General features: G+C 41.5%; 1 protein-coding gene across 2 annotated transcripts in view; it reads left to right on the top strand.

Annotated features, from left to right (window-relative positions):
- Positions 1-156: 156 nt before the first annotated feature.
- SEC14L1 (SEC14 like lipid binding 1) overlaps positions 157-24,325 on the top strand; it is a 43,940-nt gene continuing 19,771 nt past the window's right edge. The window contains exons 1-2 of one of the 2 annotated variants that reach the window (XM_040577771.1): positions 157-318; positions 1,873-1,963. In XM_040577771.1, coding sequence (XP_040433705.1) covers positions 167-318; positions 1,873-1,963 — 243 coding nt within the window. In that variant the 5' untranslated portion in view covers positions 157-166. Of the gene's footprint in view, positions 319-706; positions 795-1,872; positions 1,964-24,325 lie in introns of those variants that run through there. The other variant, XM_040577772.1, reaches the window with a different exon arrangement.

Genomic DNA, 24,325 nt, shown 5'->3' with positions numbered 1-24,325 from the left:
GGGGGCTACCACAACCCCTCCGTGACCGCGCTCCCCTCACACACTGCGCATGCGCACCCCCCCCCCCCCGAGCGCAACGCGCATGCGCAAACGGCCGCGCGGGGAGAAGGCGCCCGCCGCCCTCTGCCTCCTCCTGCTCCCCCCTCCCACCGTGAACCGGGCGCGCATGCGCAGTGCTGGCCGGCGGCCAAGCCGCTCCCCCCGCCCCGTCACCAGTAACAACAGGCGGCGGCGCCCCCGCCCCTCCCCCGCCGGAACCGGCGGCGGCGCTGCCCCGCGCCGGCATGAGGAGGGCAGAGAGCGGCGGGCGGCGAGGCGGTAAGGCGGCCCTCAGCGCGGTCCGGCGGCCACCCCCGGTCCCCTCAGCCACTTTTAGTCCCCCCTCAGCTGCTATCCGGTCCCCCGCAGCCACCCTCCGTCCACCTCCTTTCCCCGGTCCCCTCAGTCCCCTTCTGTCCCTTCAGCTCCACGCCCCTCAGCCCTGGTCCCCCTCAGCCACCTCCCGACTCCCTCTGTCCCCTCAGCCCCCCGGTCCCCTTTCAGCCCCGGTCCCCCTCAACCACCTCCTGTCCTCCTCAGCCCCGCGGCCAGTTCCCTTCCGCCCCCCCTCAGCCCCCCGGGGTCCCCCCCTCAGCCCCCCGGGGTCCCCCCCCTCAGCCCCGCGCCCCGTTCCCTTCCCTCGCTCCTTCATCCCCCTCTAGTCCCCTCAGCCCCCCTCAGTCCGTTACCGGCAGCAGCCCCGAGGCCCCCCCCCCGGGCACCCCCGGCAAGGCAGCGGCTCCAGCCCGCTGCAGGTGCTCGGTTCTTTGTTTGGTCGAGGGTTTGGGAGGGTGCTGGGCTTTGTTGCTGCTTCGGGGGGGGGGGGGGGGGGTGGGGTTGAAAGACGTGGGCAGTCGCGGGGAAATTCCTTTACTTTCCTGGGAGTCGGGGGTTTGTTGGGTTTCCGAGGAGCTGCGGTGCCGGTGCTCTCTGCTCGGAGTTGGTAACTCCTTCCAGAAGTGCTGTAGATAATGTGAGAACGCGCTTGAAAAATAAAAAGAGCGGAAAAAAAAGAAGAAAGCAAAATTAACTTATTGTAACAAAGCCATTTCTCGCTAAAATTAGTCTGGCTAGCAGCCAGCGTTTTCATCTGCAAGTGCAGCTGCCAATATTTTTCAATAAACGTAATTGCATTCAAGAAAGTTTGGGTGAAACACTTCGCTGGGGTAAGCACGTATAATGCTCCTGGAATAGCTCCTGTTCGGTTTGCTGGTGAATTTCTTTCTGGTGGTGTTGGAATATCTGTAGTTCCTCTAAGGTTTGTTCCCCCCCAGCTATTTCTTAAGCCTCTCTCTTAAAAAGTCTTGATTCTTTTGAATTGGAAATAATGTAGGAATGCATCATCTTAGTTTGCTGTAATAATCTTTTTATCATTATTATTTCTGAAAGTGAGGGCTTTTAATGTTTGGAATATTTTAAAACTTTTTTTAACCAATCCCAATTCAGAATGACCTATAAACAGCCCAATTACTGTGCTGGGGAACCAGGCAAAGCTTCTCTGCCTTTGGCTCGTATGTGCTAATGGTTGGTTCTTAGCAGCAGTGCAGGAAGTCTCACCACCCAGATGAATAGTCATAAAGTCTGTTGAAGGCTTGTTACTAAAACTGGACCGAAAATGTGCTAATTTCAAGTCTTTTTTTGGAAGAAATTATAACGAGTCATTTCTGACAAAAATACACATAGCTTTTCAGGGACCTGTTTCATTAAAAAAAGTCTTCATGGAGTTGTGGATAGAATTGCAAGCATGATATCACACTCAAAATAGTTGTCTGAAGAGAAGATTAAAACTGGCTTCCTACATTTGACGAATGATTTTAAACGTTTCTTTTTCAGGTTTGAGTTGACCAGAGTAACCGCAGCAATGGTGCAGAAGTACCAGTCTCCCGTGCGGGTGTATAAACACCCTTTTGAGTTGATTATGGCTGTGAGTATTAAGTTTTGCTATCATTTTCTTACTTGACAGTTCTTTGTGTTTCTAAGTACTAGCTGGGCACTGTTTGCTAGGTGCTGTGAAACACACAAACATGAGATGGTGTACCAAGTACAGGAGATACGTTTTGATGGTTTTCCTCTTTTCCAGGCGTATTTTTTACATGATGTGTTCTCTTTTCCCTGAAATTTTACATACAGTTCATAGATAGATTTGTTTTAAACTTAAAGCCAAAGTGGGTTTGAAGCGTACTTCCCTGTTGGTAATTGGGAGCAATCAAATCTGGCCTGGGAGAAAGCATGAAGTATGTTGATTAAAAGACGGTTGTGGTTGCATCTCCATCAGTATGGAGTGGAAAAGAATAGAGAACACAGAGAACGCCATGAAAGCAAGATAAGTGAACAGAAGAGGAAAAAGCATCAGGAGCAGTGGCAATGCTTTGTGGGGCGTACAAAAAAACCAAGGGAGGCCAGAAAGATGAACAAAAAGCCTCTTGGATGTGTGGCTGCTCATTTGTATACTAGCGTTAAAATTGTAACTGAAAAAGAATAAAATCCTACTTAGGGTCCCTGGTTCTCTCTTCTTTTTCTCTCTTTCCCCCCCTGTTTTTTCCTCTTTTAGAAAACAGAGGAAGTAAGTCTTTTAAAGTATATTCAGCCAAAAGCACAGCTGTGTGGCTGTCATGAGTTAGGAAGAGCAGCTGGGGGGGAGCCATCAGGCCAGCTTCTACTTGATAAGAGCAGTTAAAACCTAAATAATCTAAATAGCTATTTTGTTTCACTGAAAATGCTGTGCTTAATGGCTTCAGAGGAGAGTTTTAATAGTGTTCTTAGTGTAAATATTGAGAGAGATCACATGGTTTGGAGTGCAGAGTTCCTTACGGAAGTGATCTTCTGCAGTCGCAGGGCAAAAAAAGAATTAAATTAAATAAAATGATGTTCTTGAAGAAAATTCTGTAGTTGTTTGCTGAGCTGAGGAGTCCTTAGCTTGCTGTTGAAGGCAAAATTTCTTTTAAGCTATTTCGTCAAGGATACTTTGAATTCAAGTGCTGACATTAAGATTTTTCACAATGCTTTATTGGGTGTAATTGGAAACACTTCAGACTATTGGTATTAAGTTTGAGTTCTCAAATTGTTCTGTATCTTGGGCATAATAAAATTTCCAGCGTAATTTTTAACAAATATTTAGCCTGTTCTTACATTAAAGCTCTTTTTGCCTTCTGTAAAAAGAAAGAGGCTGTACTACGTATGGAACTAGAAGAAAATGGTAGTTGAAAAATTACAACAGTGAACTAAGAGGAGGAGAATGTTTATAAAAAGAAAGTCAGCTGAACAGGATACTTTCCGAGACAATTCATATTAGCGATAGTGCATATAATTTAATTCTTAACGCCAGGGCGGTGAGTTATCACTTGAACTTGTTAAGAGTGTGATCGCTAAATGAACATACATCTTCTGCCGTGTTGCTTCTGTTACGTTACTGTTTTTAAAAACATGCAGTAATCTATTCCTGTTGGTAATCTGTCCAAACTGTTAATGTTTCTTCCGAAGTATGTAGAGGAGTGTCTCCACGAGCCAATTTTTTTCAAGAATATAATCAGTATCTGATAGCTTGACATTTTTTGTTACTATTTTTCTTTGGTTGAATCGTGATTGCAGAATTTGATCAAATATTTCTGGAAGGAATGTTCATGTCAACTTCTGTGATTGCTAAAGTGGAAGTATTATATTGCATAGTCTCAGCAGCAAAGTGCTGTGGTGTTATTTTAACTGTACCAGCAGCTCTACTTAAACGAGGAACAAATGCTGGCGTGTACCAAGCTTGAATTTAAGGCACCCAGCAAATGACTTTAACAGTATATTTGATTTTTCTGTTGCTCTCGTTTATTTGCCCCCAAGCCTTTGAGAGAATGTCTCCTCAAATAGAGGTTTAAACTCACCCCGAGATGCTCAGCTGTTAGGCTTTTTCTTTTCTTCCTCCTACAGAGGAAACCTTTGCTCAGCGTGGCATCAGTGTTCATTATGCTGAGTTGTCTAACAAAGGTCACTGTTTCTAGCTTGACTTGTGTTGTGTGGGATGTTATCTTGGTCTTAAAATTTTTAAAAGTACTCAGCAACTTATCTGCAGAATCCTTCCACCTTACCTGAGAGTTCCAACAGCTAGAGAGGTAGTTCAGTTGATACAGTAGCTGGAGATGAATATCACCAGTGCTAGCAATGCACCCATGGACCTTAAAGACCTCCTGGATGATACATCTTCCAGTTCTATGGATTGGAACCTGTGAAGTCAAACTAATACCCGGTTTTCAGCTAGAGAAGCAAGCATGAAATTGTTGCTTTCCGAGGGCAACCAAGGGAATGCCACTTTCAGAATGGGTCATTTACGCTACAAGCTTCCTATTTGCCCACTTTTCCCATCCTGGGCTTCAAAGAAGTACTTGAAGGAGAGTGAAGTACAATCAGCATTCCTTTCACGTGGCTCTAGTGTGTTTTGAGAGAGCTTTGTGAAGCTCTGTGAAGGGTGAGTGCCGCTATATTAAGACAAAAACTGGATTTGATTTCACTTTGACCTGAACCAAGACTGACAAGTATTTCGCAGACAGTTATGATATAAAGACTTTAAAATAGATGCAGTAGAATTTTTTTCTTTCTAAGTTGATGTTGAAAGCAGTTTCTCTTCATGCTCTTCCACTGAAATCCAAAAATGAGCTTATTGAACCATAATGCATCTGACAAGGTACTTCAAGGCACAAACCCTTGTCTCTCAAGTCTGAAACAGAACTTGTGAAACGCTGTTGTAGGAAATGAGTTGGGAGATTTGTTCCTGCGTGCTTCGTGCCTTCCTTTAATATTAAAGCAAGCTGTATAAAATCTAATATAAGCTTGAAGGCAATTAATTTTTACCGATGAGTTGTGTGGTTTCAGATAGTATCTAAGTTGCTTTGAAAACAGTAAGAACTGGATGCAAATATTTTAATTAAGTTATCTCCTGAACTTGGAAAGAGGCTGGAATTATAGTCTAGAATTTATCATGCCGTAGTCTGGCGTGCCTAACGCAGGTGATGTGGCTACACATTGTGACATGATGGGTTTTGGGCAGCTCTGTGGTATACCTGTCATAACTTATTGAAAATTGCGTGTATACATGTATTTATAGAAAGAGAAACTTGTCCAGATGTTTATCAGACTGAATAGAATCTCAGCTTATTTTTCCTCCTGCTCATATTGAAATTTACTAATGCTGAAAGTAGCTGAAATGTGGAGAAATTACTGTTTACTTAGACTCTTGTCAAGTTACCAGGGTTAAAAATACTGGGGGAAAAAACTAAGAAACTGCTTTTATGAAACTTGTAAAGATGAGATGCAATTTTTAACACTAGCTTTAAGAAGTTTGCATTTAAAGTAATGTAGTGACTTAACTGAAGAAGTAGTTCTTCATGTTAGAAGGCAATTAAGAATTTGAATCTTGAAGCCTTTTTAACTGCATGTGAAGTCAAAATTAACTTCGAAGATTCACAGCTCGTTTTCAGTCTGACGTGCATTAGATAATTCCCTTTGAGTTTAATTTCCAAAATAAATTTAGATAATGAATAACCAGCTACTATGACATTCCAAAGGTGGAGCATATGGCAAAAAAAAGTAAGATTTTGAAAACAATACATCGAGTGTCCTGAGACCAGAGGGGTTTTTTGGGAGCCTCTGGAAGCTCTGTGGAAAATCTATTATGGCTCATCTAGAGACTGTCTTATTTGCAGCCACAGATTACTTGGTTTTGGAAATAAGTGTGAATAGTATCATGACTAAACGCAGCAAATGTGCTTTAAACTTGTCCTGTTATGTTAGTCAATTTGAAGTGCGTTTTAAGAGCTCGTAGCTTTGTGAAAACTGAGATCTTTCGGATCTGCCTGTGACAGGAGATGGACTTTCAAAGGTAGTTTGCTGTCTTTTGAATATCTGAAATAACATTTCCACCCCGTTAAAGTGTCTGGTATCTGTCAGCCTCCGCTGGAACCAAACAATGAGGAGAAGCCTGTAGGTAAACTGGTCACCGATGTCAGGAGCTTGTTGGGGAAATACCTTTAAATTTTATTTTAAAATAAGCAATGCAGGTGTTATTGATATTTTTGAGGCTGAAACCTTTTCCCCCTCCAAGCTGCGTGTTTTCATTAAAATCCTTTAAAAAATTGATCATTTTTTCCTTTGTTCTGCTAGAATATCTAAAGTAGCTAAAGCATGAATCTATCTTGAGTGTAACGTGTGGTGCCCTTTTGCTTATCGGGTAATACTAATGGTTTAAATTTGTTGCTTTTAGACAACAGGCTGACTGGATTTCTTTGGTTATGTAGGACTGAAAAAAGCACTACATTTAAGATAAATCTCCATGAGTTAAAGTATCTGTAAATTACAGGAAAGTAATAAGGTTCTAGATGGCATAAATACCCTTCAATGATAGAGTGCGTCAGAAAAAAATTGCCTGTTTTCAGATTGACAAAGCAAAGTATAATCCCTCGATCTGGATTGTAATGAGATTCCTGATCAGGCACCACATCATTTTAAAGCATATTATTTTAAAATGGCATTAAAAATTACTATATATCAAGCAAAGTGCCACACCTGCTCACAAATCCCTAAGTTTTTTCTTCATTTTAGTCTTTTTCTTGGAAAAATGCATTCTGCTTACGTGAAGAGGGGAGGGGCTGACAGGCCGAAGAGAAAAAGGAAGCTAGGAGGAAAGCCATTCTCAAGTACTTTTGAAAGCACAAAGTAAGCTTTAAAAGTATAGAGAAGTATTTTATTTCCCCGTTGCGTTCTTGATGATTCCTCTTAGATGCTTGATGCCTGGGGAAGGGAACAAACTCAGTGCCCGCTACTGAAAAGGCTCAGCTGTTTTCCCTCCCATTGTTTGATTCCCAGGCTCTCATCTACTTTGCTTCCTGTCTTTGTTGAAAATTCAGGCTTATTTACTGTTGGAAACGCATTACCAAAAGAGCCGTGGAACAGCACCTTGTATGGATTTTCTTGTTTCGGAATAAGTGTCTGCAGCTTAACTGCTGTTTTATGTCATTGTTGATGGTCTCTTGCGTTAGCACGCGCTGTAAGACCAAATGAATTTTTGGCCACTTGTTTGGAATGAGCTGTAGTTAACAAACATAGGAGTAAAGCAAAGCACTGGGGAGAAATATTGACTTTAGCAGCCTGCTTACTGTGCACTTTGCATATTATTTCATGGCATGCTTAGATATTTCCATGGCTAGCTGTTTCCTGTTTTTGTGGGCAAACACATGACCTGCCTGCAGTTGATGGCTGCAGTTCTTTTCTTCACCAAATGCTTTTAGTCAGTTTTTTGACAAGTCTTTTGCACTTTAAAAGCTAAAACACCATTTCTGTTAAACTCTGAAAGGTGTCAATGGAAGAAAAAATATGTATGAAAACTGGTCCTGTTGCTTTGTTCTGAAAGCACTCCAAGTATTTCACCCTTTGCAGGATTTTTTTTATCACCGAGATGGGAGTGAAGTGCTGCTCTAGGATCTGTTCAGCAACCAAGTGACGTTTTGAGTCAAAATATCCGTTGGGAACCTGGCAGGAAGTGGTTAACACGTTCTGCAGAGTCCTAGACACCCATGGTATTACAGTTATGATCTGGAAAACGTTGAGCTTTGTGCTTGTAATTTAATGTGTGGTTAGCCATTAAGAAGCACACGTAAAAGCTTCTGAAACCCTGTGGGAGAGAGAGATTGTATATTGCTTTTTCTCATTGATTCTAAAAACGCGTCCAATGAGGAACCAGGGGTTATTTAGAGATCAAAGACTTCGGCTTCAGACGTAGCATGAGATGTTTCCGTATGGTGTGGCCAGTTACGTGCGCCTCCAGCTTGAATAATCTGTGCTTCCTCTTCCTGGGGAGCTCTTACTGCTGTGAACTGAAGGAGCTGCAGACAGCAGAAGATTGGAGCTCAGATGCTTCTAAGAAACAAGTTCAGGATGAAAGAGGGCATGGGAGGGCCTGAAGGATTGGAGACAATCCCTGATGACTTTCCACAACTCTCATTTGATCTGAGTCCACATTTTGGAACACACAATTTAGGGATATTCATTGTGATTCTTTGTAAACAAGACATTTTTGCTTTGAATTCATTAAGTTTCTGGAAGGAGGAAGGAGAAGTGATCTTTAAACTCTTGTGTTCTGAATATAGAATGAACTTTCTGAGAATTTGCAAGGAAATCTGTTAATTAGCTCAAGTTAAAATTAATTACAGGTTAGTCTTAAATGGTCTGTATTCTCCCCAGTGAACTCATCTTCAAGTTTTTCATGTAGCTTAAAATTACTGTGTATATATTTTAAATGAGGAATTAGACTGTTAAGCTGAATTACTAGCTCTTTTTATCTCATTTTTGTATGTAGTTGAGGCAGGTAAGGTTAGCAGCTCAGGTAAAATGTTAAGCAGGGCCTACTACAGGTAATTTAATCATTCTGCTTTCTCATAGTCTGTTTGCATGTCACTTGTTTCTGTTGTAATGTCAGTGATGTTTGAGGTGAGTCACGTCAATAACTCACGCTGGTAGAAGAGATGGTGGCAGCATTGGTGCAAAGCCTGTCTTGGAAGGACTGGCTGGCATCACCTGGGCTCTGCTGCAGCGTGGAGCAATGTTGCCAAAAGAAGACAAGCAAGCACAAGCCATCAAAAGCTGAGATCAGGTCCTGAGCTCTTGGCTTCTCTCTGTGTCACTTTTGCTCAAGTTATACTGATTTCAGCCCAGTTTGTAGAGGCTTTCAGCCTGTGGTTCACAAAATGTGTGGCTTCCCATTACAGCTAAGTTAGCGTACCCTGTGTTCTCGTTGCTCTCTTTCAAAGATGCTGCAGTTTGTTGGCAAGCCAGTTCAGGGAGATAGGTTGGTCAAAAGCCATCCTGGGGGGAAAAAACAAATAAATGTTGTCTGCCTGATTGCCTCAGCTGCCTCACTTAGGGCTGATGAGCACCCCTGTGGGAGCAGGTGCTCATCCCCTCCTGCACTGTTGGCGAGATGATGGCAGCTGGCCACAAGAAAGCAAGAGCAGGAGCAAGTCAGCACGCCGTTTGTCAGTGCATGTTGCACTGCAGGAGCCCCTGGTTCCATGGGGAATAATTAGGGCTCTGTGGTTCGAGAAACGCAGAAACTGACTGCTGTAACAGTAAATGGGAGGGCATTGGGAACTTGATTCAGCACTCCTGAGGCCTGGTGCTATTGAGCAGTGCAGGGTATTTGCACGTTGTGCTTAACAGCTAGCAAATAGAGATTTTTGTGAGTTGGTGTAAATGGGAATCTGCCCTTATCTTAGAAAAATAAAATGAAGGTGTTATTTTGTATGATCTAACATAGAAGCTTGCATTCTCACTGGGTTGTCTTCCGTGTTTTGTATTCGTGATTTGAACGTTGTGTCTTGGATTCCTCTTGGGTGTGGCTTTATGATATCTAGGTGTAGAGTGTGTGTATCAGTAAACGTGAAAATAAAAATATCAGTCTGTTGGCACCTAACAGCTTTGATTCTGAGGATAGCACGGGAATTGTGGGAGGGGGCAAAGAGAAGCTACCTTTTAGTATTGAAAATGCTTTTGTTTCAGCTGGCTTAATTATTTCTTAATTATATACATTTGGCTTCTCTAAGATTAGCATTTCAAGACTTTGTCATGATCAGACTTATAAGGTTAGCCCCCCAGATCTATTTTTTAAATTTCTTGTTGGATGATTACAACAGTGTTTTCATTCTGACATTGTTTGTAGTCTCAGCATTCGAGCATAGGTGTTTTCTCGGAATATATGCAGATCGTTCTGTGTAACAGTTTGAAATCTATACTGCAAAATTCTCGTAACATCTTGGCCTCCCTAACCGGTACCTTTCTGTCTTGCCTGCCGCTGCTGGAATATTAGATTGCTTTGAGCCTAATAGATATCATTTTGTGAAAATGAATATTTCTGTGGCGATGGTGAGGATGGTAACGTGTCATTTATGTTCCTTTATGCCACAACAGAAAGGGAACAATTAGTTTCCTGATGAGAGCACTTCCTTCCTTGAGTGTATTGTGTGTTTTCAGTTAGTGCAAAACGCGAGTGCCATAACCACTAGTCCAGTTCAGGAACATCAGTCAGCGGAATCCGTTCCAGAGGACGTTTTGCTGGCTATTTCATTCAGCGTGTAAATTGTACTTCTTAATTTGCAAAACTCTCTCTTTGTTGTGCAATTCACTGGCCCGTGGATAAATTCTTCATTACTGAATTCATGGCTCTATGAAATTACTTATTTCTGTTGAAGTGTTTCATGGTCTGCGTGGTGCAGCTACTGATGCTGTAATGAAGAGGATTTAATGCAATTTCACTTGGAGTTGGTTGTTGTGTTGACTGAATAGATTCCTGCGTTTATTTGTCTGCCTTGCCTTGCTGTAAAGGAGGGTAAAGAACAAAGAAGCGGTTGTAATCTAGGGTTTTAAGAACCTTTTAGAAAAGAAACAAAGGAATCTCAACTGTTTGTTTTAATTGACTTGTTTTTTGAAGCTAGTGATATTCTCTTTATTTTAGTGGTAAGCAGACTTGGGGCATAGAACCTGCACCACCTTTACCTGCCAGTGCATTGCTATTACCTGGTTATTGGTATCCTGGTGATCGGTTTGGATGTGGGGAAGAGAATTGTGTGCTGTCTCTTAATGAGCACCACAGTTCTGAATTGTACCGGGAGGCCCAGCTAGCTAGTGCGTTGTGTGTCTGCCAGTGGCCAGCGTCTGTCCCCCTTTAGGGGAGAGGATACGAATGAGCTGATCGTGGTAATCCTCTCTGATGCTCTTTCAACCCGTGGTGGTGTGTCCTGACAGCCCTTCTGGTCCAGAGCGCACCTGTGGTGCGTAATAGCACCGTGTGTGGTCGGCTTCCTGGGCCTGCCCAATTCCTTTCTGGAAGTAAGCGAGCTCCCTGACATGACACCCTCCAGCAGGAGCCTGTGCTTCATGACACATCCTGTCAAGAGAGAGATCCTTTATCCAGAGCCTGGCTCGGTTTCACACCACCTGCTCCCTGTATTGGAAGAGACGGTGCAACCCTCTCCATCCTTCGTGCTGCTTGCTCAGTTACAGATCCGTGTGTTGCCTCCCTCAGACCTGAAATTCTTTTTCACGCTGGTGGGTCCTCAGCTCTTTAATAGTTTGATTCTGTATGAGGAACTGCTCTTGTTCTGTACTGTTGATCTTCCGCCATCACCTTCAAACCTTTTTGAGCCTTCTGCTACATCAGACACATATGTAAGGTTAAGATCTATATTTTATTCAATGTTACCTTTAACTTCCTAGCTTGAGCTGTTTTTTTCCAGGCCCCAGACCCTATCCTGCTGCACTTGGATGACATTACTTTGACATCAGTGAATGCTCAAGAAGTAATTGATGCACTTAATAGAGTACAGCTGCTTTTTACCTGGCAGCGGGTATTTTGCTGGCCCACAAGCCAGACCCAGACATTTGAGCCACACTACTTATCTTGAATTCTACCTTCTTGGCAAAGATTTCCTTCCTGTGCTGGTTGTGCTCCTCGTAGAGTGAAATCACTGGTGCAGTAGTTAGAGACCGCTTGCCTCTGGGCCAAATTAAAACCTGGTGGGTGCAGTCTGAGACAATGAAGTCAAACCTGTTCGGCTGAGCCTTCGTGGGGCGGCAGGGAAGGGGGGTGTTGATCTGCATGGAGATCAGGAGACTTTGTTCTTTGTGCAGTATAAGTCTTTAACCTTTCAGCTAATGCTTTAATGAGGAATTCTGAGCTTATCCTGTAACGATGTTGTAGTCATCCTTTCCTCCCCCACTATTAAATTATATTTTGTCTATGTAGCAATAATTTTATTGAAGAAAAACACGTTCCAGATGTTCAACGTGTTTTAATAGGACTGCTTGTTGAAAGTGTTTGTGATTTGAAGACCAAAAAAGCGTTGAATACCATTTTTAGCTTTTATAAAGGCAAGACTTAAGCATGGAACAATCAGCAAGGAATATTTGACAGATCCAAAAATAGATCCTCAATGGACACAGTAGAATTGCAGCAGAATTTTAAAGTAGAACTGACTGCAGAGGATCCAGGCCTGCAGGATGATGTTAACTGGGAAGGAATGGAGAAACTAAATACCAAAATCTGCTCTCAGCGTATCAGCGTGGCAGTATCCCGTGCACTTGTGAGATGCCTGTTGGCAAGGCTGAACATAGTTGTCATTGTTCAGCTGCTGTAAGACGTGTAATGATTATTTGCAAGCAATAGTAAGACAAGCTTTTAATGGTTTACAGTCCTTCAGTATGCGTCTCTTAATCTCAAAGATGTGTTTCTGTGTTGTTTAAGGGTTTATATATTGCCATTGTTGCAGAGAAAGGGGAAGTGCTTGAGAATAGCTCACATTCCCCAGTAATCACATGTTGGTCGCCAAGCATTTAAGCTTTCGCTGGCCTCTTGCCAGCTCTTCTGTGATGCTTTTTTGGAGGTCAGCCTCTCCTCTGTAGTACTTTAACCTTGAACCAAAATGGTCGTGTCCTGTGCGACTGGGGTCAGAAGCCAAGTTTCCTCTCCTAGAAACCAGTGGAGCTGATTCTAATTGCAAGGCACATTCTGTCAAACCAAGTGTTGTGCTCACAGCTACGTGGCTTCTGAGCCAGAACTGATTTCCATCTGTCTTGCTTGGAACACGGGCAGAGCAAAGACTCCTTTTCTTTGTAAAATAGTTTTGCATGTACTTTTAATACAAATAAAGGGAAATTGCAAGTCAATCTGATGTTGCTCTTACCCCCACTACGACAACTAAGGTTGGGGTATACTAAAGAGCAACATACACCAGTATGGCTTTAAGGTCTGCCCTTGATGTTCCACCTTCAACCTAGACCACAGCAGTGTCAGTTTTTCTTTTTTTTTCTTTCCAACCAGCATTTTAATACTGGTTTCCCCATCACAAGCCAGCCTAACCTGAGTGGTCAGGCTTTCCTAGCTTACTCCAGAGGAAAGGAAGATGAAAATTACTTTATTCACATGCAGCCTGTTGGAGTTTTCTGTTCTTATTTTTTTTTTCTAGAGGAAGAAATGGTACTTGCCCAACTTCTCTTTTTCTAGCTTCTTGTTTTAGAGATTCGCGTCTCAAGATTGTGCAGAGGCTATAAATGGAGTTGTAAGCTGTTAGCCTCGCTGTTCAGCGGAGTGGCGCTGTGCTCTGCGCTCTTTCAGTCTCTCTGGACTTCTTGAAGGGAGGAAAAGAATGAATGATCCTCCTGTGAGCATCTCTGGAGCAAGCAGGTGTAACTCCTAACTTCTCATAGTTGCTATCCAGTTTCTCCTCAGATCCTACCCCAGTCATTCTCTGAAGATGGGCGTTCAGGCTCCCGTACAGAGAAGCAAGTCTTGCACAGTTTCAGGGGTGCAAACGTATTCACGCAAACCACAAATGACTTGTATCTGTTTTAAAGAAACCACTCTTCAATTAAAGTACTGTTGAGGCATGCCTGTGGTTGTTAAAGGTCATTTTTTAGCAGATAAGAGGCAGAATGCTAGCTCTTGTGTCAGGGTCAGATTCATTATCCCCAAACTGTTTTTTTGCCTGCTGAATGAGTGTACCTTTACTGCCAAAAGCTTGAATAAAGCTGCATTAAATCATTGACGTGTTTATTTTGTATCTGGAAGAAGACTGTGTCTCTGCATGTAGCAGAATGGTTCTTAGGTTGTTAAGAGCCAGTTCCCTCCCAGTCTTACTCCAGGCAGCTGTACGGAACAATCACGCTGCTCTAATTTTGCTGGTAAAGCTTCTCTATGGGACCACTTCTCTGAAATGAAAATGACCGGCTAATGAATAGTATCCATGCAGGAAGGGAAATCAAATAGTATCCATGCACGTATTGCGAGGGTTAAATGCTAAGCCACACAGAAAGGGCCTGTGTGGGTGGCTTGACTGGTCACATCACCCTTGAGAACAGAGGTTTTCTGTGTCTGGCTATTGCTTCTGGTGCAGGAAGGCAGAGGCTCGCTCACTGCCGTACGTGGGTTACCACAGTTGCATAACTCAACGGTGAATTACCAGTAAAATTCCACTGACCCAGAAGATTGCTTCATAGCCTGTTTTGAATCTCCTGCTTTATTTATAAGGTCTAAATTATTTTAATGAAATATTAAAATATTAAACTAACTTTATTCAAGCTTGAAAACACTGGATGCCAAAGCTGATTCACTTACTCTGTAGCCTACACGTCCACTACAGCGGAAGCTTACTCCAGGCCTTCCTGAGCCCCTTAACTTTGCTTCTGTTTTTTGCATTTTATGCCCTATGCTGCTTCTGGTTTGAGGCAGTCCTAAGCAAATATGTGATTTTTTTTTTTTAGCATAATTCAAATTTGTAAAGAAGGCTTTATGAATATGTATTGTCGAGTTATAAGCTCAGAATTTTACTGATGTTTGCAGTTGTAGGGGCTATCTAAATGGAGCATCCTTTTAAGAAGCTGCCCGTGAAACCCATTTCTTTTCTGGTTTGTATGCTGTTAGAAAAATGAATTCTTCATTTGTCCTTCTTGTAGGATGTAAACTAAAACTGTATGTAAAGTTTTAATATTACTACAAGGAAATGGGAGTTTTTCTGAAGTGTATTACTATCTTCTTGAGGTTTGGTTTGATGTTTTCTCTAACTTTTAATAGTAGTAGAAGGTAGGTAGTTCTAAATCCTGTTAATGAAAGTGATACCAATGTGCATAATCCTGTCTAGTCGGTGCATGTTCAGTATGAACTTCTCAGAAATAAATCTCTGCAACGCGTACCTAGGGGCATATTTACTGCAAACAGAGTACTGTGAGTGACTAACGGTTTTTGCAGTAGGTACACTGTGATTTCAGTTAGACTCTTGCTTATCCCTGCATGGTGGCCTCAAAGGAAACAACTTTAACCACATGCAAGACAAACCTTTTTAAGGTGGGTACGTACATTTTGGAGTCTGATGCAGGTGATACGATGAGATGACTTATTGATCTGTCCAGTTTTCGTGATTGCTTTTACAAATGATTTGGATGGTACAATAAAACAGTACACTTGCTAAGTTTTCAGGCATCTCTATAACGTGATATTTGAGTGCCTTGGACCTTAGAGAGAAAGCCAGTTCCCAAGAACTAGCCTGCTGGGTAGTTATTAAGGCTGTTTAAACCGCCAAGCTATGCGTTTGGTCTGTATTTAGAATGTACTTAAAGGCAATGGTGATCAACGTGGTAACCATGGCAATGCTGCTTGAGCTGAGGAGGTGAACAGAAATGCCTGTTTGTGTTAGTTTATTCCACTTGCTTGAGTGCTTTGCAGCAGTGTTACCCCATGAAAGGTCCTCTTGGCAGAAATCTGGGGCAGTGTGCGATATGTGTTGTGTAAGCAGCACTCCAAGCTCTTCGGAACACTATTTTATCTATAATATTTCAGTGCTGTTTCCTAATTTTTATGGTTTCTGGTGTGTATAAGCTATTGTTACGCCTGAAATTTAATGTGGAGCTGTTCCTTTCACCCTGCAGAAACCTTCAGAGACATAAAATAGGTGTGAAGTGGCCTGGACTGTGTCTACAGAGCTGTGCTGAGATAAGCGCTGATACACGTAACAGGAAGTAATGGCTTTGTTCCTTGTGGACAAGCTACAAGGGCTCTTTTGAAAGGTTGTTTTGATTCCACTGTGTATATCCCCTGTATGTTTTGTGTGACGGGTGGTAAGTGTTGGGAAAGCAAACAAAAAGATCCGAAAACAAAAAGATCCGAAAGCAAACAAAGAATTACCTCTAGATTTTTATAGTCTCAAGTAGAGTATCTTATTTGAGCGAAAGCACAGGAATAGCTTCTGTGCTGTTTCTGACTCCAGAGAGATTTTAAATTTATTGTTGCTTCCAGTTAAATCCCTTCATTTAATATTACAGAGTAGCTACTGAAATTGAGTTTACTCTGTGCTGGTTTGTTTTGTCAAGTTTGTTCACAATGTCTTCATTGCTTTCAGACACTTTCAACTTGGTTTCAGGAATTTGTGGAATGGATGTGAAGGTCAGAAGCTTTCTTGCTGTTTTTGATTTTAAGCAGCAAATTTCTTTGCCTGCTTTGCATGTGGCAGGCCTCTTAAACCTTCTTAGTAGAACAAGTAGGTATGGTTTATTCTCTGACATCCGCAGGATTATTTTAGAAGCTTTTTATTGGATCTGTTCATGTTGTCTAGGGGTAGGATATATTTGAAACCTGCAAGAAGCATCACTGGTACTTAATTTAACTTTAAAGTACTACAGGCCTCTAGAACAGCTAAATGTGAAAATGGACAGAAGAGTCCTGCTCTCTTCATACAAAGTATTGAAAGCTAAGGCTTTATATAGTTAAGCTAAGGTGTGAATTTAAATGTACTGGAATAGATCTCCCTTCTCCTCCCTTCCTGTTTCTACATGCATGTTTGCACAGGTATGAGTGGGTCATTCATAGCAATGTAGGGTCTTAAATCCTTTCCCCTGAAACTTGAATAAATCAAAAGGACCCCTTTAAACAAGTATAAGAGCATCAAAAGAAGACAAGGTGGATTAGGGATTATACTCTTTTGTACACCTAATAAAAACTTTGTTTCTATACCCAACTCTTGAGTGACAAGAGTAGCTGTCAGCGGTGAAAATTTAATGGCTTTGGTGAATGCCAGGGAAAGAAATGTTTTCTTGTTCACCTCTGCTTATAGTTGGTTTCAGTTCCCTCAGCTCTTGGTTTCCTGGAGAATTTCTCAGGAATTTCCATTCCACTAAAGGAGAGGAGAGCTGAGGCAGCTCAGCGTGTTGGCTTCACTGTTTCCAAATGCTGCTCTAGAGACAAGGATACTGCAAACAGCAAGTCATCTTAGCACTTCCTACAAGATCAAGTGGAGCCCTGGTGGTGCTAATGAAATGCTTTCTGTAGCGATCTTCGTGTCTGTAGGGTCAGCTGGACTGTGTAGAGCACAGGTTGTTTAACGCCTGTGGGTGTCTGAAGCATGGCGAACACTTCAAGATCTGTGAATACTTCAAGATCTGCGCAGGATCCAGTAAAGTCTGCGGCAGTGACCGATTCAGGATGTGAGTCTCTGAGACCACCGGGATTTTTAAGATGAGAAATGGGTCCGGGCTGTAATTCTGAGCCCCACTTCAGTGCAATATCATAAATAGTGTGTGGTATAGAAATGTTCAAAGCCTTTAAGGGCATCTGTTGAACAATATAGAAAATGAGTTTTGTATTTAATTTCATAGGAATCTGAATATTGTGCTGCAGTGAGTTCTCAAACCAGTGATAACTTTTCTTCCCAGATACTCTGCCTGAAAGCTCTGTTCCTGGCACTGAGAGCATCTGGGATCATATTTCAATCTTCTCTCACCATCTGAGAAATGAATTTTACACTAAAGGCTAATTAGTGAACAGTCTGTGTGGAGTAGGCTCTTGTTAGTACTTGTCTAATAAATGGTACAATCGTGTATTTGTGTACTCTAAACTTTAAAAAAAAAAAAAAAAACTTAAAATCCTGAAAAGCCATTGTATAGTTCATAAGTATTTGAATTACGTAGGGAATGCTTTGCTTTGGTACAGTGTATGTGAACAGTACAGGTACTGCTTGCTCGAGTGCTGTAAGCTTCCAGTCTAAATGCACTAATGAGCATTTAATCAGGAAGTCCTAGGTCAATAACACTTCGTACATTTGTGTAATGAACAAGAACTTTTTAGCCTCTAAAATGAAGCAGAATTCTTGTCTTATTGATGTTGACTTGTCTTATTGATTTTTCTGTGTAACTTATGGACGGGTTATTTATTTTATCTTGGATATACTTAATAGCTCTCATTAATACTTAAAGGCCAAGTTTCATCTCGTGCCAGGGACCAGAGGGTGAATACAGCATTCCTGCTCCCGAGGTAATTGTGCAGCACCAGGGTGAAATGCTTTTGGACTGCAACAGAGGGAGCATAGAAGATGACCAAAGTGAGGACCAGGTGCAGTTGCAAGCTTAAAGCGTGCTGGGTAGGAAGAGTTGTAGTGCAGTTATTGTTTCCTGGAGTTCAGGGTAAGGGGCTACTCAGCTACTCGCTTTTGGTGAGTAGCCAGGTGAATATCAGCCCGTTCTCACTTGCAGAGCTTCACCAGCATACATCCTGCCGTGTGATACAGCTGTCCCCTCAGCCATCTGCGAGGCTGTCGGATTGAATGTTCTGCCAGTTCTTCTCTGCTATTTACACCCTCCTCAAGTATAGCTCAATTTGTAAAGGCTGGAGTTTTCTCTCTTCAGTGAAATTCTTCTCTCCAGAAAGTGGAAGATTGTTTTCCTTCCAAAATTCATACATTAAAATGAAGGTATACTCAAATGTTGAGTCTTAGGTTTCTTTTTAACAAAACAAAATGGAACACAAAACATTTTTTAAAGGACACTTACTACCTACTTCAATTTCCTGGATTTTAAAAATCTTTGAAGTATCTGTCATTCGGGTGAAGGATTATCTGAATTCAAACAAAGGGTTTCTATATGAAGTATTTACTGATGTACTTTTTCATTGCTTAAATCTAGTTCAGTGATTAGTGGTTATGCAAGCATTTTGTTTGCTGGTCCTGTTGTGATAGCTGGCAGCTTAACCACAGGTGAATCTTCCTGGAGAAGCTCTGGAAGAGCATATTGCATTACAATCCTAATTTGAACCTTTAAAAAACTTTCCTGAGCAGAAATCACAATAGAAGGCCTAAGCTTTTTTTCCCTACTTGTAAAGTCAGTCAGTGTTTCTTCTCTATACTGTTAAGAAATGTAGAAGGTAAAGGTCTGTTGCATCTAGTACCTGCTTTTACAAATACCAGTTGTGCTGTGGGTCATATTCCCAGTATTTAAAAATCTGATTAGTGATAGAATCATTAAGGTTGGAAAAGCCCTGCAAGATCATCTGGTCCAACCATCCCCCTACCACCAACGTCACCCACCAAACCGTGTCCCCAAGCACCACGTCCAGCCTTTCCTTGAATACCCCCAGGGAAGGTGACTCCACCACCTCCCTGGGCAACCTGTCCCAATGCCCGACCACTCTTTTCAAGCAGAAATGGCTTCTCATTTCCAACCGGAGTTGGAAATCCTGATTCATCTATTGATGGCAAAGACTGGGCCAAGATTTGCAAATAAGTGAAAAATAAGGTTGATCAAACCACCTCATCCTTGTCAAGGACTAGAAACCTGCATATAGATCACTTTTCTGTCAGATGATGCCAAGTAATTCATGCATTGGTCTGAATCTGCTTCTTTCATGCTCATTGTCTGTAGTGCTATATAAGCCTCATTTGTGATCTCGTGTAACTAAAGCTGCCTTGGTCTCTTCCTGATAAAGAGAGTTCTTAGAACTGAGTCACTGCCAACCAGCCTTTGTTCCTCAGAAATAAGAAAATAACTTCTCTTTGGAAATGAGAGCAATTAATGAACTGAAAATGGAGTGAAGGGGGGGGGGGAACACTTAAGCCTATTTCTGAACATGCAACTGCTGCGGAAAGCCATGCTGATGGGGAGAGCTGACTGCAGAAAAGTGAAGTTTAGCTGTGCTCCTTGCCTGATAGCAGGGCTTTGGCTCGTAGCAGGGAAGTTTGAGGTCTGTTTGTCCTTCCAGAATTTGCTTCACCAAAGTGTTCCTTTCTAAAGAGCTGACTACCCCTATATTAAAGATTTTGCTTCCCAAATTGCAGTCCAAATCACTTTCTCTTCCCGTGACTGGGAATACTACCTTCCCCAGAGACTATTTCTGGAGCTTTTTGAGGTATATCCTCTCTAGCCATCTGCTTTCTTCCACCCACCTCCAGCTGATCACTGACACAGGAACTAGCGTGCATGAGATGCACTAGCAGTGAGATACGCGCTTCTTCGTAGAGGTGTAATGATTTTTAAACTTTGATCTTTATTTTGAAGAGGTGAACAGCAATATATGAGAGCTGAGAAGGTATTTGCTGATTTGTGAGAGTTAATCCAGAGTTGTTTCTTTCCAAATGCAGCTGTCAAGAATTTGGTTGGCCTCCCACGAGTCAATGTTTTTCCTATTGATCTGCTGTGCTTTAATGCAGGGGGGAAGGAAGGGGATATAGCGATACACAGCAATGCTCAGGCTGCTGGAATGCGGTCTGTTGAGCTAGTGGTTGAGCGACCCTTCTTGCTTCTTGTGTTTTTATGAATAATTCAGGAATTCAACACTTGCAGCGGGTAGAAGAGCCTGGTGAACACTGGCATGCATCTGCAAATTACCACCCAAGCACGGTCCGGTATTGCAGGCATAAATTAGTTTGTGTGTGGCACACACAAAGCAAAGGACTAGATTTGGTTGTCACAATGAGCCTCTCTTGGGATGCCCTTGGAGAATGTTGTGCTGTTCTTAAAAGGTTACTTTTTATAGCATTTTTGAACAGAAAACTAGAAAATGCAGCATCTTAGCAGCTTGTTTCATGTAATTTAGCTATTAAAATACTCAACATGCTTAATTTTCTGAATGATGACTAAGATTCCTACTGGCTTTTTAGCAGATTTGCATCTTTATTTAGAGGATTCAGCTACTGGAAGAATAACAGGACAGGACAAGATCACTTGCAAGTTTTGTCGGACTATTTTCTTCTGTATGTAGAAGTTACTTCTAATGGAAAAACTGAACGATCCCTATCCTTTAAGGCAAGAGACTGGGGCCCTTGTATAGGAAATATATATTCCCTACTGAATATATTCATCTGGCCAGAACTTATTATATGGGTAACTTATTTAGATAAATGACTGACCTTCTAGAGATTGGGGCACATGCCATTCTCAAATTGTCAAGATAATTTTGTTAGTCGTAGGTATGGTTTGAGAGGCAAAAAGCCAGAACATCTTTGGTCTTCCTGAAAATTGGGTTGGGGTCATACCTAAACGCAGTCCTAAAGCTGTTATTTTGAAAGAATCCCAGTATTGCTAAGATTGCAATCTAAGGATGGCAGCAGCAAGCATAATTCCCTTGGACACGAGAAATGACTGCAATGGGATTAAAATAGTCTTACTTCTGAATTGCTTTCATGTCTTTAAACACAGCTGAAATACTAGCAAAGATAAAAGTAAAATAAATCCTGTTATTTTGACTCTACCCCGAACATGAGTTGCTAAGGGAAGCAGTTGGAGAAGAGGCTTTAGTACAGTGCTATTTTGGTTGAAATTATGCTTGTCAATGTCCTCGCTGTTCACATGCGTTAAGGAAGTTAAGGGTTTATATAATGAGCGCATTAAATTTGAAGTTCAAGCTGCTTCACCATACTGTGTTTTTCTTGATACACAATGCCAGCTTTTAATAAATCAGAGTACATAAATGGTCGAGGCTGGTAGGAAATCTTAATAGTACGTTATTAGGGAACAACAGAATTGTAGGCTAAAATCTTTTTAAAGGTCTGTACATCCACATCTATCCTTCTGAAAGAGGCGCTGACTTCTGAGGTCCAGCACCATCTTGAGAATGTGTACACCAGCTCTTCTTACTTTGTTACGTATCAGAATCTCCACTTAGCGTACTTTTTTTTTAATGTGGCAGAATAAAATGATAACATTTTAAGTACTGTCCCTGCAACATCCTTCCTGGACGCATTTAGTCCCAGGTCAAGAGCATTGTCTTCTTGCATTCCAACCTCGTCCAGCAGTATTACTGCAGCTGCTCTGCTTTTGAGGAACTAATTGGCTTTTGTGATTGTATCTATTACAGTACAATTGCAATCCTGAAAGGAGATGCGTAGTATCTAACATTTCTGTTTGTAAAGAGACCTATTATGTAGAAAAACGCATGTCATCTTATACTCTGCTTTATGAGACTGCTGAAGGAATATTGGATAATGCAGTTTAGTTGTTTCCAGTCCAGCTTTGCTGACAGGAAAATTTGTTCAAAACACCTTGATGCTGAACAATCAATTCAACAATCGATTTCTAGAAAAAGAAAAAGCAGGATTTTATTTTTTGAATGTTTTCGGGCTCTTTTAATAGCTCCAGTTTTGGCCATACGTACTCTGCTTTGACCCGTGTGTTGCCTATTGATTGCTGTACCATTCTTAAACTGCAGGTTTTCCTCCTGTGCTCTGTTGGTCCGTGGTGAAGCAAGACCTCTCTCTCAGTATCCTGTAGTCTTTAGCAGCTTTTTCCTGCCTGCTCTGCAGTGTGAAAGAGAACTGTTTGCCACATGTGGAGGAGACAGCTATGCTTAAACCAGATTGACAATTTTGATGTGGCTACAGTTTACTATAATCGCTTTTTCTTCAAGCAGTGCTGTGCTGAGAAATGATGCATTACAAGAACATATGGCAGTGGTACATAACTTGAATAAAACCAGCCTAATTTAAGAGCCCAATAAAATTTACTGTGAAGAGTTTTCAATAGTATGTGTGCACATTCTTTAGGGAAGAAAGAATCCTGTGTTGCTGTTAATCTCTTTGAAACCTTTGAGTACTTTGCTGTAAGCGTAGCGTGTGCCAACTTTTGGCAGATAATTATTTTGTTCTCTTCCAGATTGAAGCCATTCAATTCAGTCATCCCATTCAGAACAAATTCTTATTAGGTTTTTTTTTTTGCTTGCAGTTCAGTGAACACTTCTAGCAGGTACTGTTGAAAGTGTTCACAGGGCAACTGCGAAGCTTTTTGAGCGCTTAAGATGAGAAATGCATCAACATGTGCAATGGATGGTGCTTGCAAAGACTTGGTATAGAGGTTCCTCAGATGGGGAGATATTGTTACACAAGTGTAAAAAAAAACAAACAAAAAACAAATGAACAACAAAAAAACCCTTCAAAAATAATGAGTAATATTACAGATATTTTGCAAACTGAAGAGGAAGTAGATAATTGTAACATAAGTTCCCCAAATAAAAGCAGAATTTTATTTTAAAGAAGTCTGAAAACCAGAAGTACTTCTCAATTCTGCTTCTGCTGGAAATCTTTTTTTTTCCCCCTTGGCTTTAGAGCAGCAGTTAATGTAGTTGCAATAGTGGTTAACAAGCCTTGTGTTCCAAATAATTCATCGAGAGGGCTGAGGTATTCCTGTACAACTGTAAAATGTATAGCCTTTGTCCAGAACAAGAAGACCCTCATAAAATAAATAAGAAAATTCATACCATATTAGTAGGATCCATCCTCCCTTTCTCCTTGAGCTGTAAAAGTTTTTTCCCTACTGCTTGCTATTGTGTTATAACACTAGTACTCTGTCACTTCTATTGTGTTCGTCTCTGAACCCAGAAATTATTTCTATTCTTAATTCAAACAATACCAGCTGTGCACAAATGAGAAGTTTGCAAAAAGGCTCGTGTATACTCACTGCTTGTACTTCTAGCATATGACAGAGGAGCTTTATGAACTCAGGGCAATCATGCTGCAAAAATGTTCAAAAAATATTCACGAAGGGGAAAAAAGCTGGCGTTGTTTTAGTGCATCGCACCACTATCACCATAGTAACACTGCTACATTTGAACCCTGGTAGCAAACGAAGTATTTTTATTCTTATAAAGGGAAAATTAAGAGACCTTTTCTCTTCCAGTGCTATCATTGCATACTTCTTGCAGCTGCTGCTTATTTTCTTCCACACCCTATCCCTGTTGATGCTGTTCCTGTACTGCAACCCAATGATATTAAGAGCAGTTAAAACTATTTAAAAGGACAGAGTGAATATTTTAGCCCTTTTTAAAGGATTTTGTTCCATGTTCTGCTCTCAGATTTACTTTGTTACTGCAGGTTTTTTCTGCACTGGGACACCTTGCAAATCCTACCTGTCTTACGAGGTTTTGATACTAACAGCAAAAAGGAAAGAATTCATGGTTTGGAAGGAAAGCTAAAAAAAAAAAAAAAAAAAGTTACATCACTAGTCCACATTGGGGGGGGGGGGGGGCAATAATCCAGAGGAAAGCGGAGGTATACCACTGACTATGAAAGAAAAGGAAAAAAAGTGTTGTATTCTCCAGCCACGGTTGGTTCTAAAACTAAAATTCATCAGGATTCCTAATGGGGGTAACTCCCCTTTTCCTTTTACTCGTGTTACCAATTCCCAATTTTTAGCTATCCCTGTCTGAGTTTTATTTAACCCCATCTTCCCAGTGTGCATCAAGTATTAAAGAGATCAACTCATTTATGTGAGTATGTTCTTTAACTAGAGTCACAGCTGTGGCATTGTGGCAAAAAGTTTAAACTTTCCAAAGTACAAAATGGCCTCGTTTTATTGGAAAGACTTACTGTATGTTGTTGAACAAAATTGTAAGCTGATAAACTGTGCAGTGAAAGCATTATGAACACTGTGTAGGGAGCTTGAGAGCTCCATCAGCTTAAGAAATAGGCTTTGAAATGTTTTTATTAGGCCTCTGGGAGCTGTATGGAAAGCC

The sequence above is a fragment of the Cygnus olor genome, chromosome 18 (genome assembly GCF_009769625.2).
Source record: "Cygnus olor isolate bCygOlo1 chromosome 18, bCygOlo1.pri.v2, whole genome shotgun sequence".
In the NCBI taxonomy this organism is placed as follows: Eukaryota; Metazoa; Chordata; class Aves; order Anseriformes; family Anatidae; genus Cygnus; species Cygnus olor.
The sequence above is the reverse complement of the archived record's forward strand: the minus strand, read 5'-3'. Positions and strand labels throughout refer to the sequence as shown.